Below are 15374 nucleotides of genomic sequence, written 5' to 3'. Positions count from 1 at the left end.
TCAATATTAGAATAAAGAGAACAGACGTCCAAAGTTAAGAAGGAAAAATTTTTGGGCAAAGTTATTGTACTAAGTTCGTGTATGAGTTGAGTGGAATCCTTCAGATAGGAAGGGAGGCAGATGACATACGGCTGTAGAAAAAGATCTATAAAGTGACCACAGAGAAGCCATCTTTACCAACGGATGGGTATTATTTCGCATTCTCTATGGTCTCATTAAGCCCATTAGGGGTCAATGTTGAGAGCTTGTGAATCCAGTAGGATTCGCGATTAATAAGACGTTGATACCTATTTAAATGGTCAGATGAAATTGTTTCAAGAATTGTTAATTTTAAGGACTCCAAATTATTATCATGTTTAAAGGTGAAATGTTTTGACACGCTATGTAGCAAGTATTTATGTTTGATGTTCCAACGATGTTTATTCATACGTGCCCGCACTGTTTGTACAGTGCGGCCTACGTATTGAAGATTACAACTGCATGTTAATAAGTATATGGCAAAGGAAGTATTGCATGTAACCTTATCCTTAATATTATATGATAATCCGGTTTGAGAAGAAAAAAATGATGTTGTTCGTTCTTTGATTAAACTGCAACAAAGACAGCGTGAAATCCCACAAGGGGTACAAAAACCGTCTCTGGATATTGTGGAATATGGTTTGGTCTTATATTTACCGGGAGCTACTATATTTTGCAGGGTGTTCGCCCGTCTAAAGGTGACTCTGGGAGTAGGAGGAATCAGCTCCTTGAGAACTGGATCTTGGAGTATGATTGGCCAATGTTTGTGTAATATTTGTTTTATTTGTGAAGCTTCCTTATTATAATTAGTCACAAAATTTATTTTAAATTCAGAGGTTTGTACATAAGAATGGTTATTTCTATTATTGGTAGAACTATTTGGATTATTTATTTTCGGAATAACTAAATCTGATTGTTTTTTATTTTTCACTTTATTGTAGGAATTAATAAGGAGTTTTTTTGGGTACCCCTTTTCTGCGAAACGTCCCCTAAGGACAGCAGCCTGCGCAACGAAATCCTCATCAGAGGTACAATTTTTCCGAATGCGCAGGTACTGCCCATAGGGGACACCCCTCAGCCATACCGGATAATGTGCACTGTCGAAATTAAGAAAACTATTAATATCCACTTTTTAAAAAAATGTTTTAGTGGAGATTTGACCTGTTTCTAACCTCGTAAGTTCTAAATCTAGAAATTGGATGGTGTTAGTAGAATAGTGCATTGTAAATTGTAAACCCCAAGAATTCTGGTTCAACTCATAGACGAAATTTTCAGCCTCAGAGAAAGTGCCTCCCCAAATAAAGAAAAGGTCATCAATATACCTACGAAAAAAGTAAACTAAATTAGTAAAATCCCGGGACTGTGCCATGACAAGGGACTCGAAACGCCCCATGAAAAGATTTGCATAACTTGGGGCGAATCGAGTCCCCATGGCACAGCCCCGGGTCTGTCTGTACAAATTGTTATCAAAACAAAAAATGTTATGTTCTAAAATAAATCTAATAGCTTTTAATAAAAAATAAAGATTGATTTATGGATAGGGAAGAGTCATTCCCAAATGTATCCCGAATGGCATTCAAACCCAATTCTGTATCAATATTAGAATAAAGAGAACAGACGTCCAAAGTTAAGAAGGAAAAATTTTTGGGCAAAGTTATTGTACTAAGTTCGTGTATGAGTTGAGTGGAATCCTTCAGATAGGAAGGGAGGCAGATGACATACGGCTGTAGAAAAAGATCTATAAAGTGTGAGAGATTAGCTGTCATAGAGCCCACCCCCGAAATAATGGGGCGGCCAGGGGGTTTATTAGGATTTTTATGTAATTTCGGAAGATAATAGAAATGCGGTAGATTATAGTGTTTAATAGACAGAAAACTTTGTTCTTTTTTATTTAACAGAGAACTATCAGCAGCCTCCTTAACTAGATTACAATATAATTCAAAATAAGTGGTAGATGGGTTAGTAGATAATATCTCGTAATAATTTGTATCTGATAAGATATGAAGTGACTCCTCCACATATGCACCACGATCCAAAATTACAGTTCCGCCCCCTTTATCAGCGGGACGGATAATTACATTTTCATTATTTTGTAAAGTTTTTATAGCCGCCCGTTCGGACTTACTGAGGTTGTCCATACCCTGACTGATTACAGATTTATCACATAATCTATTAAAATCTTTATTCACTAATGAGTAAAAAGTATCTAAGAAATTTCCCCTATGATGCAAAGGGTAAAAATTGGATTGAGGTTTTACATCTACATGTCTAATAAAAGTATCACACTGATGAAGATTAGCAAAACTATCTGCTTGTGTATCACCTGGGTTTGTGTCCTGCCCCTGGTTTATTTTCATTTTATCGATAATAGAAAAATGTCTATTTAATGTCAACTTGCGTATATAACTATTCAAATCGAGAAATAATTGAAAGTCGTTAGGGCGGGTAGTTGGGCAAAAGGAAAGACCCCTAGCTAATAGGTTAATCTCCCCCTCTGCCAAAACATACTGAGATAAATTAAAAATCTTTATTTGGTTGACTTTAGATTGCTGTGAGTACGAGTTGGATTTTTTAGAGGAGGACCTGCCTCCCCTGCAGCCTCTATATCTATTTTTCTTTTTATGGGTTTTTTGTTGTTGTGGTTCCTTGGTGATATCGGTGCAACCGGAAAGTAGTGTGTGATCGGGAAGTGATCGGAGTTGGCTGAAATCGTTGTGAGGACAGTGTTTACACTTGGGGTGCGGGAGGCTAAAAAAGACATATGTATACATGTGGGTGCATTCATGTGCATATACGTCTTTGCACACATGTGTCCATCTACATGTGTATGTATATGTATGTGTATGTATACATGTGTATATATATGTCTGTTAATTATCATATCTTGACCATATACAGTAGGGTTGGCACACATGCGGGTGTGTGTGCATATGTGTATATATGCATATATATTTTATGTATGTGTATGGTTTATGTCCCACGCATTATGTGTGCCTGGTCCTTTCCCTATTTTCCATTATCCCTTCTTCTTTATTATAATTTTTGGTTTTATTATTGTTTTGTTTATTAATTGTTTATTCATTATTATATTTCCTTGATGCATTTTATGAATATATATGCTTATTTTAATTAATTATCTTTTAAATGTAGTTTATGAGTATATATATACACTTTTTTGTGAAAATCTACTTTGTCAGGTAGGGGTTAATACCTGCGTGTATATAAATCCCTCCCTGAGAAGTGTTTGTTATGCCTGATGAAACCGCGCAAGCCTTAAGGATAAGGTTACATGCAATACTTCCTTTGCCATATACTTATTAACATGCAGTTGTAATCTTCAATACGTAGGCCGCACTGTACAAACAGTGCGGGCACGTATGAATAAACATCGTTGGAACATCAAACATAAATACTTGCTACATAGCGTGTCAAAACATTTCACCTTTAAACATGATAATAATTTGGAGTCCTTAAAATTAACAATTCTTGAAACAATTCCATCTGACCATTTAAATAGGTATCAACGTCTTATTAATCGCGAATCCTACTGGATTCACAAGCTCTCAACATTGACCCCTAATGGGCTTAATGAGACCATAGAGAATGCGAAATAATACCCATCCGTTGGTAAAGATGGCTTCTCTGTGGTCACTTGTTCCCATGTGGTCACCTCTACAATGGTATACCAACGATCCTTTTCCCCTCCCCCCTCCCTCTTCTCCCCCCCTCTTTCTCCCCCTCTATTTTACCGTAGCACTCTAACTAAGTGCTTAATATCAGCAAGTAGTAGTACACATTGAGCGTTTTTTATTCCAATAATTAGAGTTCCTGTAACGCCAGTTCGGACCACTGGGGTAGTTCTGATATTTTTCAGTATAAGATTGCTGTTATGTATTATTTTGTTTCATGTGTTATACTCTCATAGGTATATATTTATGTAAAAAAGTTTTTTATTTTTCTGATTCTCTATCAATTGTTAATATTATCATTATTATTAGTAATATTATTTCTGTTTCAATTTTAATCTAATTTTATTTATGTCTCAATATGTATACATGTGGGTGCATTCATGTGCATATACGTCTTTGCACACATGTGTCCATGTACATGTGTATGTATATGTATGTGTATGTATACATGTGTGTATATATGTCTGTTAATTATCATATCTTGACCATATACAGTAGGGTTGGCACACATGCGGGTGTGTGTGCATATGTGTATATATGCATATATATTTTATGTATGTGTATGGTTTATGTCCCACGCATTATGTGTGCCTGGTCCTTTCCCTATTTTCCATTATCCCTTCTTCTTTATTATAATTTTTGGTTTTATTATTGTTTTGTTTATTAATTGTTTATTCATTATTATATTTCCTTGATGCATTTTATGAATATATATGCTTATTTTAATTAATTATCTTTTAAATGTAGTTTATGAGTATATATATACACTTTTTTGTGAAAATCTACTTTGTCAGGTAGGGGTTAATACCTGCGTGTATATAAATCCCTCCCTGAGAAGTGTTTGTTATGCCTGATGAAACCGCGCAAGCGCGGTGAAACGCGTCGCATTGGATTAAATCTGTTCGCTACACACCTGGCTCTATTGTCCTCTCCTTGGTCAGCGCCGATATTCCCATCGCTTCTGAAGTTCACCCCACATCTCTACGCCATTTCTGGGAAGGCTGCAGACTGAGATCATCATACCAAACGCACATCTTGGTTGTGTGGGAGTACGCACAACCTGGCAGGGTGAGCCTTACTTTTTCCCTCCCCCTCCCACACACCTGTGATCCGTTGGTTCTTCACAAGGGAGCGCCTGTTTTTTTCTCTTTGCTTTACATGAATGCCACAGATAGACATTAATTTCTTCATTTTTTCAAGATTCCTCTTCCCATGACGGTGCAGGACTATTGCACGTGCCTCTATATATCCAGGGAAAGAAACAGTCTGACTTTTAAACAAAGATGGCAAAGTGTTCATCTTTATCTTTAAAACTCAATCAATGCAGGAATTGAACAATTTTAAAGCTTTTAAAGTCTCAGGGGCAGTGAGAATCGTGCAATTACCCTATTAACAAAAACTCTCAGTGGATTGGCCAAACAAAAATTGATATTAAACACCAAATAAAATGTGCGTACAATGACAAACAAAGGTTATCTCTGATACTACTATTATATTCTAATCTAAATCTTTTACTGATGCACCACAAAAGATATGAGAGTCAATTTTTTGCTCAAGTACACCACAAAAGATATCAGTCGCCATAAAAATGTCCTCTGATACAGAAAAGGATACTCAGCTGATACAAATCAAAAGCTATCAGATTAAGATCTGCTACATACAAAAGATATCAGGAGTACAATCAGCTAAAAGTTACCAGGGACTTCGAACACAAAAATCTACGGCACTCTTAACCCCCTTGACCGAATCCACTGGATAGATCAAAAAGACAAAAAAAAAACAAAATTAAATCCAAGGAAGAAAAAAACCTAGATCTTTAAAGATTCAAAAATCAAAAAAGGTCTCTCATAGTTAAAAAATTTCCATGATAATCATTGTTATCATTAAGGAGTACATTTGACCTTGCTTTGGTACGCTGTGCTCAGCGTTGTTAAGGAATTCACAGTGAGCTGAGAGAAAAAAAATGTTTTTGTAAGCCTGCAAGATTGTGACAGGCAAAAATGTCCCCTGTTTTTATGCCTTCTGGGCTTATTTAAAGCGGCAGTCAGTCACGGGCGACCAAAAACTCCTCCGTGAGATAAAAACAACACAGCGGGAAAATCTCTGTCGCTAAGAGTTAAATCCTAGAGGGTCGACATGAGCCGTGAAACTCCCACAAAACTGCCCAAAGACACAAATAAGCTACAGATTCATAAAAAATCAGCAGACTTACCGTGTTCTCGTGGGGTTGATCAAGCCCCTAGTTTTTGGGTAATAATGGGTTGCCTCGCATGGCTCAAAGTGTCGCTCCACCAGATCTGTATCTTCCCTCGAGTGTGGTTCAGGGAGCCGCATCCCACTTCTTACACCAACTGTCAATGATGCCTTGCAGCGAGGCTTTAAAGGGGTACTCCGGCCCTAGACATCTTGTCCCCTATCCAAAGGATAGGGGATAAGATGTCAGATCGCCGCGGTTCCGCTGCTGGGGAGCCCCGGGATCCCCGCTGCGGCACTGCGCTATCATTACAGCACAGAGCGAGTTCGCTCTGCATGTAATGACGGGCAATAAAGGGGCCGGAGCATCGTTACGTCACGGCTCCGCCCCTCGTGATGTCATGGCGTGCCCCTTTCAATAAAAGTCTATGGGAGGGGGCGTGGTGGTCGTCACGCCCCCTGCCATAGACTTGCATTAAGGGGACGGGCCGTGATGTCACGAGGGGTGGAGCCATGACATCACGCTGCTCCGTCCCCTGTATCGCCTGTCATTACCCACAGAGCGAACTCGCTCTGTGCTGTAAGGATAGCGCAGTGCTGCAGCGGGGATCCCGGGGGTCCCCAGCAGCGGGACCACGGCGATCTGACATCTTATCCCCTATCCTTTGGATAGGGGATAAGATGTCTAGGGGCGGAGTACCCCTTTAAACTGTGAGTGACTACCGCTGTGCTATTTTGCTGAGTGTCGAAATAAGTAAATTCACACCAGACAATGTTGGTATAAATCCCCTTCTCAGCAGTGACTCCCAAGGGGCTCTGCTGTTTATTAGAAAATCACATTAGTTTTTTTTACAATTTACAAAAAGGGGAGGGTAAAACTATCTCATCAAATCATCAAGTTATAAGCTGATTGGTCATTTGAGCATGGCGTAGCATAGGTCACTCATGTTGCATCTTCTCTATCTTGAGATTGTTTCCATCCTTCCACAAAGCCCAATGTTTAGACTTCAACTGCTAACTTCTTGTATCTTGGCTCCATCCAAGGTTGTCATCCTAACCCCTTAAGGATGCATGGTTTTAACATTTTAGCATTTTCATTTTTTCCTCCTCACCTTCTAAAAATAATACCACTTTAAATTTTGCACAAAAAAATTGCATATTATGGCTTTTTTTTTGTGCCACCAACATTAGTAGTGACATTAGTCATTTTACAAAAAAATCCACGTAACGGAAAAAAAATTATTTGTGCAACATAACTTTTGGGGGCTTCCGTTTCTACGCAGTATGTTTTTTTGTACAAATGACACCTTATCTTTATTCTGTAGGTCCATATGGTTAAAATGATACCCTACTTATATAGGTACACGATTTTATCGGTACCATTCTTGTATTGATTGGACTGTTTGATCGCTTATTTTTTCATGATATAAAAAGTAACCAAAAATACGCTATTTTGGATGTTGGAATTTTTTTGCGCGTACGCCATTGACTGTGCAGTTTAATTAACAATATATTCAGTATATATAACAGTATATAAAACAGTTCTTCTGCAATATTTTAGCAAGAGTATATAGCATTTAGCAAAGGCATATGAGTATAGATATAGCGATCAATATATCAGAATATTATAGACCCAAAAGTACTATATGCCTCTTTGCAGTTACTTTATATGCTGGATTATTTTTATAAAGTAAAACTCTCAGTAGAACTACAAGGCATTCTCTCGAAGTGATAATCTGTGGGCACAGTACAGCAACAATCCATTTTATCAAATGTCTTATCACAGACCAACAAAGTATAACAGTGAGAATAAAGGGAGGTAATGAGTCTGTTATCCGCTACAGCATCTTATTGACATTTTGCTGCTGAAAGCAGAGAAGTGTACAGGAGAAGGAGGTGGTGACTCTTGGTGGTGGGAAATAAAGTCACATTGAATTAACTCTTAGAGAAACTGCTTTCACCAAAAGACAACTGACCATTAGGGCAAGTTCATTTCCTCTGGGAGTAATAAAAAGACTTCCGACTGCTGTCCTGCTGGTTCTCGATCGCTTGATCATTAATATCTTCCTCTGATGTTAAATGTCTGACAGTATGTTATTTGACACAAAATATCCATTACTTAAATAAACTTATCCCAGAGAAGGCTACTTGGCTACTTTTCAATAATACTGTTAAGCTGACCAACAAGCCTTACTGTCTATTTCTAGTTATTACATGTTTATCATAGTGTAGTGCTAATGTGAACCTAACCTTGAGGTTGAAAACAGATACAGCTGTGTGGGTGTGATGAGGGCAGATGGTATTACCCTAGGGGAAGATGGCATTGACCCATTGTGTTTGTGACGCCAGGGCGTGGTTTATCCTCTACACCACCCGAAGGAATACCGCAGGATCCTGGGCTAGGCACAGGGGCAAATAATGACTCTGACACCAAGTTACGGTACAAAGGCAACTTTACTGAGTCAGAAAGGTGTAAAAATCTATATAGCTTGGCTAGGCCCACAGAGGTGACCAGTGACTTCAGAGACCTTAGGGCTTGCTGGGACTTATAGTGGACTTGGACAATCTGGATGCAGGCCATGCTGACTTGAGACAGGATGACTTGGACTGACTTGACTATGATGGACTATGACTGACTTCACCCCTTCTGTAGCTTACCAGGCTTTGACTTGACCTGTGGGGCAATGGACTTGAGAGTTCATGGCTGCTTGACTGACTTTAGGCCTCCTCTGGACTCCAGACACACACCTAGGATGTGACCTCACTGTAACTCAGCATGCAAGAAAGTAAGAGCTAAGAGAGAGAGAACTAGCTCCTCCCAGGGCTTATATGGAAGAGACTAGGAGGGGTCCCATAGGTCACATGGTCACTGGAACCTCACTGGGTTACAATCACATGACAACTGGTTAATCACATGTCAACTATTCTTAAAGCTATAACACATTACAGGTATATTTACAGGAGATAACACACATACAAATGAATATGCAAGGGGAACAGATGCAGGGGTGCCCAGGGGACACTGTAGGGAGGCTGCCTGACAGGGCGGCAAGGGTACAGGGGAGCAACTCCTGTACTGGGCCACCACACAGCATGTTTTGTTAAAAACATAAAGAAAAAAAAAAGGCCCCTAAAAAATCATACTCTTCTCATGCCGTTTTTTGAGGCCAGCAATGCTGTGGAGTCAGTGGGGAAATGTGAAACCCTGTATCCACATATTTTTCACCCTTTAGTGTTGTTTAAATCAAATAACTCATGCCACAAAAACTGCTTCGCGGTGGAGAAAATAAGGGGACAGTTTATGTGGTGATTCCTTCAGGCAAAGAAAAAAAAAAACCTAGGTAGGATAGGTGATTGCTGCTAGATTGGTGGGAAGCTGACCACTGAGTTACCGCTGATCAAGCAGCTATCACCTATCCAGTGAATAGGTGATAATTATTTCTCACTGTAATAACCGTTTGATTTCACTACCTCTTTTAGTATGTATTCCTCTGCTATTGTAAGCCCACAGAACTAGAGCTGAAACAACTATTTGATAATGAAAATGATTGTCAATGATTTTTATTATAAATTAGTTGGTTGGTTGATTAGTTGGTCTGCTTGCCTGCCTGCACTGTAATTGTGTTGGACATGCAGTTAAGGGTTTATGAGTGGGGCTCAACAATAGAGCCTACTCCATACCCATGGGAACCCAGCTACTTTCAGCAGCTGGGGGCCATTGCTAATTGTTGAAGCAGAGAAATAGATGCAGCATCTAAGAGGCCAAGTGTCATTGGTGGTGCGGATTGCCCCCTGTTAAATTGTCACAGCAGCCCAAAGCCTTTGCTAGGCAGATGTAGCTACCAGGACTCTATTGACAGAGGCTGCCATAGGAAGGCTCTATCAGTAGCAGAGTGTCAATCTTATGGATCAATGCTATACATATTGTAAGAGACTTGCCTTCCATTTCTCCCACATCACAATCACTCCCAGCAGGGTGCTGTCAGGAGCATCCTCTTGTCACTATGACAACAGGCTCTGCTCGGCATACAGCTGCAGGTCATTCTACTTTTAGTGTGGCCAGCCAATCATATATGGTGTTGGTGCTCACAACTCCTGTGGGGAGAATTGAAAAAACAGTCAACTGCTGCAGTCAGGTGCCCAGTCTACTGTACTACTCAGCTTCTCCTGGCCATTTGCCTATTCCCTGACTTTTCCTTCTAATTTGGACTTGACTTTACTTTCCTGTTTTGGCCTGTTTACCTTTGTAAATTTGGCTCTGACTTGTCATCTACAATTTGACCCCTTGGCTTGTTTTCTGGTATTCTGTTTAGTGTTGTTAATTTGTCTTTTACTTGCCCATTTTGTTTGACCTGACTTACCCAGCATAGGGACCATTGCCAAGGCTTCCATTTATGGCGGATCATCCAAGCAGGTAGAGGCAGGAACGGGATTCAACTTAGGTTGCACTGTCCCCTACTCAACATGACACATACTGTATATACTTAGTCTGTACATGAATGAATTATCATACTAGTCCTAGAGGGACTAAAAAATTGTATAAAATAAAAAAAACTTAAAAAAAAGACTATAAATAAACCCCTTTAATAAAAATTTAAATCCCTCTCCATCCAAAAAATGAACACCTAGGATATATCAAAAGTTTTTCACAAGAACTGGAAATAATTGATAATTATTCTTTTTTAATTAAATGATGTTCTGCCGCAGCTAAGGTTTGTATTATGATGTTCTGCAGTGGCTGAGGTGTGTATTTCAATGTTTTGCAACTGCTAGAGTATGTATTATGCTGCTCTGCAGTGAGATATGTGTGTGTATTTTGCACGTGCCCTTTTGCATTCAGTTCTAAGCAGATACTGCAAGAAAGAGGAGGCTTTTGGATAACTTTAGGGGACGGTCCCACATAACATATTTGATGCTGCTGCGTATTTTTGCTACCTATTGACTTCATTGTCTAGGAAAATATGCAGCTGCATCAAATACACTACATGGGACCGTACCCTTAAAGCAAACAAAAGAAGCCAGTGTGTGAGTGTGTTAGGTGTGTATTTTCATACCAAGTGTGTTTAAACAAGGCAAACAGCGGTAGACACAGCTCTCCCTCTCGCCCACTCCACGACACGAGACTAGGACCGGACCCTCGATCCAGAGCAACAGCAAAGACAAAAGGCAATGTCCAGCGTGGAAGTTCGAGCAATTCTTGGAAGTTTATTCAGCAATTAGCCAACATGACAAACAGGTGTGTTTGAGTATGTAGTGTAGAGACCTAAGATTAACCCGTTAGGGACTCAGCCCATTTTCACCTTCAGGACTCAGCAAATTTTCGTTTTTGCTTTTTTTGTTTTTTCCTCCTTCCCTTTTGCACCTACAGATCCAAATAAGGGCTTGTTTTTTGCATCACCAATTGTACTTTATAATGACATCACTTTATTTTTTGTGCCATGATCTGTAGTTTTTATCGGTACCATTTTTGTTTTGATGGGACTTTTTCATCGCTTTTTATTAATATTTTTATGGTATATGAAGTGACCAAAAATACAAAATGTTGGACTTTGGTATTTTTTTTTTTTAATGTCTACGCCATCAGCCGTGTGGTTTAGCTAACCTTATATTTTAATAGTTCGGACATTTATCACATATGATTATTTTTATTCTTTATTGCAACTTTTAATAGGGAAGGGGTTAATGAACTTTTCTAAAAAAAAAAATTTAAACTTTTTTTTTTTTTAGCCCCCATAGGGGACTACAACGTGCAATCTTGCGATCGCTTACACTGATCAATGCTATTCCATAGCATAGCATTGATCAGTTTTCTCAGCACTCGGACAACGGAGAGGCAGGAAAGCACCCTCCCGTTGTCTGGTAAGCTGAGTGGGACATTGCCATTTTGTTGCCATAGTCCCGATCAGCTCAAATTTTATTGCTGCGTCTAAAGGGTTAATGCCGGGCATCGGCCTGATCAGCCATGCCCGGCATTAGCCGTGGGTCCTAGCTGCCCATAGCACTGGGACCCACCGGCTTTAACCCGTTCTTCACTGGTGAGAATGATTTAAACCCGGTAAAAGGGGCCAGTTGGTGCAGGTACACCCTTTGTCCTTAAGAACCGGGGATGCAGGGCATGTCTGTACGCCCTGCATCCCCAAGAGGTTAAGGGATTTTAGATTTAGGGAATTTAGAGGAGAGCCAAATGTGTCAATTATAATATTTACTGTCTGGTTCTGTCTGTATGATACCTGTGCTATCCCCATTACTAAAATGATCTCCATGTTTGACTGTCTTGCTTTATGTTTGCAATCCTTAAAGAGCAGCTTAAGGATATGTATTGCTGTACAAGATGTGTTCAAGTTGTTCATTTGGAAGCAGTTACAAAACTAAAGAGAGTTCAAAAACTGGGAACCAGAGTAATAAGGGAAATGGGAGGATTACAATTCCCAGAAGATTATTAAAATTAGGGTTATAGTTAGAACAAAGACAATTTAAGGGTGACCAAATATTTATGTATAAATATATCAGGGGGAAGTACAGAGATCTCTCCCATGATCTATTTATACCCATAACCAAGGGATATCCTCTACATCTAGAGGAAAGAAGGTTTCTACACCAGCACAGGGGAGCACTGGGGAGTTCTTTAGTGCTAGCCCACCCTCATTTACTGGACTTTGTCCATGCCTGTGCTTCAGCTTGGACAAAGACATGATTTTATAAGCCATAATTCATAATTTCTATAAAAGTATATTAGAAAGGTTAATGTTTTACCAAGATGTACAACATATAAAAAGATTTTGTATCTGACAGTGCTCATTTAAACATTTCTAACTGTATTCTATTCAGCTGCTTATCCTTAGTTTCAGCTACTTAGGAATATGAAGTTTATACATCTGAAACTACCCTGGATGCCTAAGCCATTTAGTGGTCTCCTCAGTAATAGCAAGAGATGTTCCTGTCTGACTGCACATGTAGAGATTCACTGTAATCCTCTGAGGAAGATTGAAGAAGAGGGTCTTTGGGGTGCACACCATGGATGACTCGGATAAAACTGTGGACATCGATGAAAATAAAAAAGTCAGTAGACTTGATAAAGGGAGCACAAGCTCCCGAAATGTGTTGTCTTGAATTAATCACTTTTTTATTATCATCTGTGTCTGTGGTTTTATCTGGGCCACCCACGTTGTTCGCCCCAAAGACCCTCTTCTTCAGTCTTCCTTCGGCAGCCCCAGCCGGTGGCAGCCCCAGCTAACTCACAAAGCGCTACAAGGTGTTGAGCTCTGAGTTCAACACCATAAGGTAAGCAATATTTTTTTCCACTACATGTACACCTGCCCTGTTTAAGCATAATGGCACCAGGCAGTGCCTTGTTTCTCTTTAATTGTTTTCCCTTGCATATCACATGTCTGACTGCACATGTCACATCCATGTGGCTGGCCCTGTCTTCCGGTACTTTTACAACAAATTTATCCCTATGTTTACCCTTTGTGGTCTTGCATTTTCCAATTCATGGCTTTATTGTGTACTGTAGTCATACTATTATAGATACTATAGTAAGTGTGAATATCTGTGAACACAGAACTGCTGAATAGACTAGATCTTAAAGGGGTACTCCCGTGGAAAAAATGTTTTTCTTAAATCAACTGGTGCCAGAAAGTTAAACAGATTTGTAAATTACTTCTATTAACCACTTCATGACCCAGCCCATTTTCACCTTCATGACCTGGGCATTTTTTGAAAATCTGACCACTGTCACTTTAAACATTAATAACTTTGGAATGCTTTTACTTATCATTCTGATTCCGAGATTGTTTTTTCGTGACATATTCTACTTTATGTTATCGGTAAAATTTCACTGATATTTGTATCCTTTCTTGGTAAAAAATCTAAAAATTTCATGAAAATTTTGAAAATTTAGCATTTTTCTAACTTTGAAAGTCTCTGCTTGAAAGGAAAATGGATATTCCAAATAAATTACATATTGATTCACATATTCAATATGTCTACTTTGTGTTTGCATAAAAAAATTGACAAGTTTTTACTTTTGGAAGACACCAGAGGGCTTTAAAGTTCTGCAGCAATTTTCCAATTTTTCTCAAGATTTTCAAAATCGTAATTTTTCAGGGCCCAGTTCAGGTTGGAAGTGGATTTTAAGGATCTTAATATTAGAAATACCCCATAAATGACCCCATTATAAAAACTGCACCCCCCAAAGTATTCAAAATGACATTCAGTAAGTGTTTTAACCCTTTAGGTGTTTCACAGGAATAGCAGCAAAGTGAAGGAGAAAATTCTAAATCTTCATTTTTTACACTCGCATTTTCTTGTAGACCCAATTTTTGAATTTTTACAAGGGGTAAAAGGAGAGAAATCACCCTAAAATTGGTAACCCAATTTCTCTTGAGTAAGGAAATACCTCATATGCGTATGTAAAGTGTTCGGCGGGCGCAGTAGAGGGCTCAGAAGGGAAGGAGCGACAATGGGATTTTGGAGAGTGAGTTTTTCTGAAAGGGTTTTTGGGGGGCATGTCCCATTTAGGAAGCCCCTATGGTGCCAGAACAGTGGACCCCCCCACATGTGACCCCATTTTGGAAACTATACCCCTCATGGAATTTAATAAGGGGTGCAGTGAGCATTTACACCCCACTGGCGTTTGACAGATATTTGAAACAGTGGACTGTGCAAATCAAAAATTTTATTTTTCATTTTCACAGACCACTGTTCCAAAAATCTGTCATACACCAGTGGGGTGTAAATGCTCACTGCACCCCTTATTACATTCCATGAGGGGTGTAGTTTCCAAAATGGGGTCACATGTGGATATTTATTGTTTTGCGTTTGTCAGAACTGCTGTAACAATCAGCCACCCCTGTGCAAATCGCCTCAAATGTACATGGTGCACTCTCCCTTCTGGGCCTTGTTGTGCGCCCCCAGAGCACTTTGCGCCCACATATGGGGTATCTCCGTACTCAGGAGAAATTGCGTTACAAATTTAGAGGGTTTTTTTTCCCTTTTACCTCTTGTGAAAATGAAAAGTATAGGGCAACACCAGCATGTCAGTGTAAAAAATTTTTTTTTTTACACTAACATGCTGGTGTAGACCCCAACTTCACCTTTTCATAAGGGGTTAAAGAAGAAAAAGCCCCCCAAAATTTGTAAGGCAATTTCTCCCGAGTACGGCGATACCCCATATGTGTCCCAAAACTGTTGCCCTGAAATACGACAGGGCTCCAAAGTGAGAGAGCGCCATGCGCATTTGAGGCCTGAATTAGGGATTTGCATAGGGGTGGACATAGGGGTATTCTACGCCAGTGATTCCCAAACAGGGTGCCTCCAGCTGTTGCAAGACTCCCAGCATGCCTGGACAGTCAATGGCTGTCCGGCAATACTGGGAATTATTATTTTGCAACAGCTGGAGGCTCCGTTTTGGAAACAGTAGCGTACCAGACGTTTTTCATTTTTTGGGGGGAGGGGGGCTGTGTAGGGGTATGT

The 15374-nt window shown here is 39.6% G+C and overlaps 2 protein-coding genes and 1 long non-coding RNA gene across 7 annotated transcripts in view; 2 read left to right on the top strand and 1 right to left on the bottom strand.

Annotated features, from left to right (window-relative positions):
• The window catches only part of AVEN (apoptosis and caspase activation inhibitor), a 770692-nt gene that overhangs the window by 506623 nt on the left and 248695 nt on the right, over positions 1 to 15374 (top strand). The window lies entirely within an intron of this gene.
• LOC130295761 (uncharacterized) overlaps positions 1 to 15374 on the bottom strand; it is a 185112-nt gene that overhangs the window by 69439 nt on the left and 100299 nt on the right. For 4 of the 5 annotated variants that reach the window (XM_056546836.1, XM_056546834.1, XM_056546839.1 and 1 more), the window contains one exon: positions 4811 to 4948. The exons of the other annotated variant lie outside the window; for it this stretch is intronic. In XM_056546836.1, coding sequence (XP_056402811.1) covers positions 4811 to 4948 — 138 coding nt within the window. The remainder of the gene's footprint in view (positions 1 to 4810; positions 4949 to 15374) is intronic. 5 annotated transcript variants of the gene reach the window in all.
• LOC130295762 (uncharacterized) lies at positions 9404 to 12923 on the top strand. The gene is made up of 3 exons (XR_008848979.1): positions 9404 to 10036; positions 10973 to 11136; positions 12743 to 12923. It is a non-coding gene; the product is annotated as an uncharacterized LOC130295762 (long non-coding RNA).

Source organism: Hyla sarda, chromosome 11, assembly GCF_029499605.1.
Source record: "Hyla sarda isolate aHylSar1 chromosome 11, aHylSar1.hap1, whole genome shotgun sequence".
Classification (NCBI taxonomy): domain Eukaryota; kingdom Metazoa; phylum Chordata; class Amphibia; order Anura; family Hylidae; genus Hyla; species Hyla sarda.
Note: the sequence above shows the minus strand (reverse complement) of the source record. Positions and strands in the feature narration are given on the sequence as shown.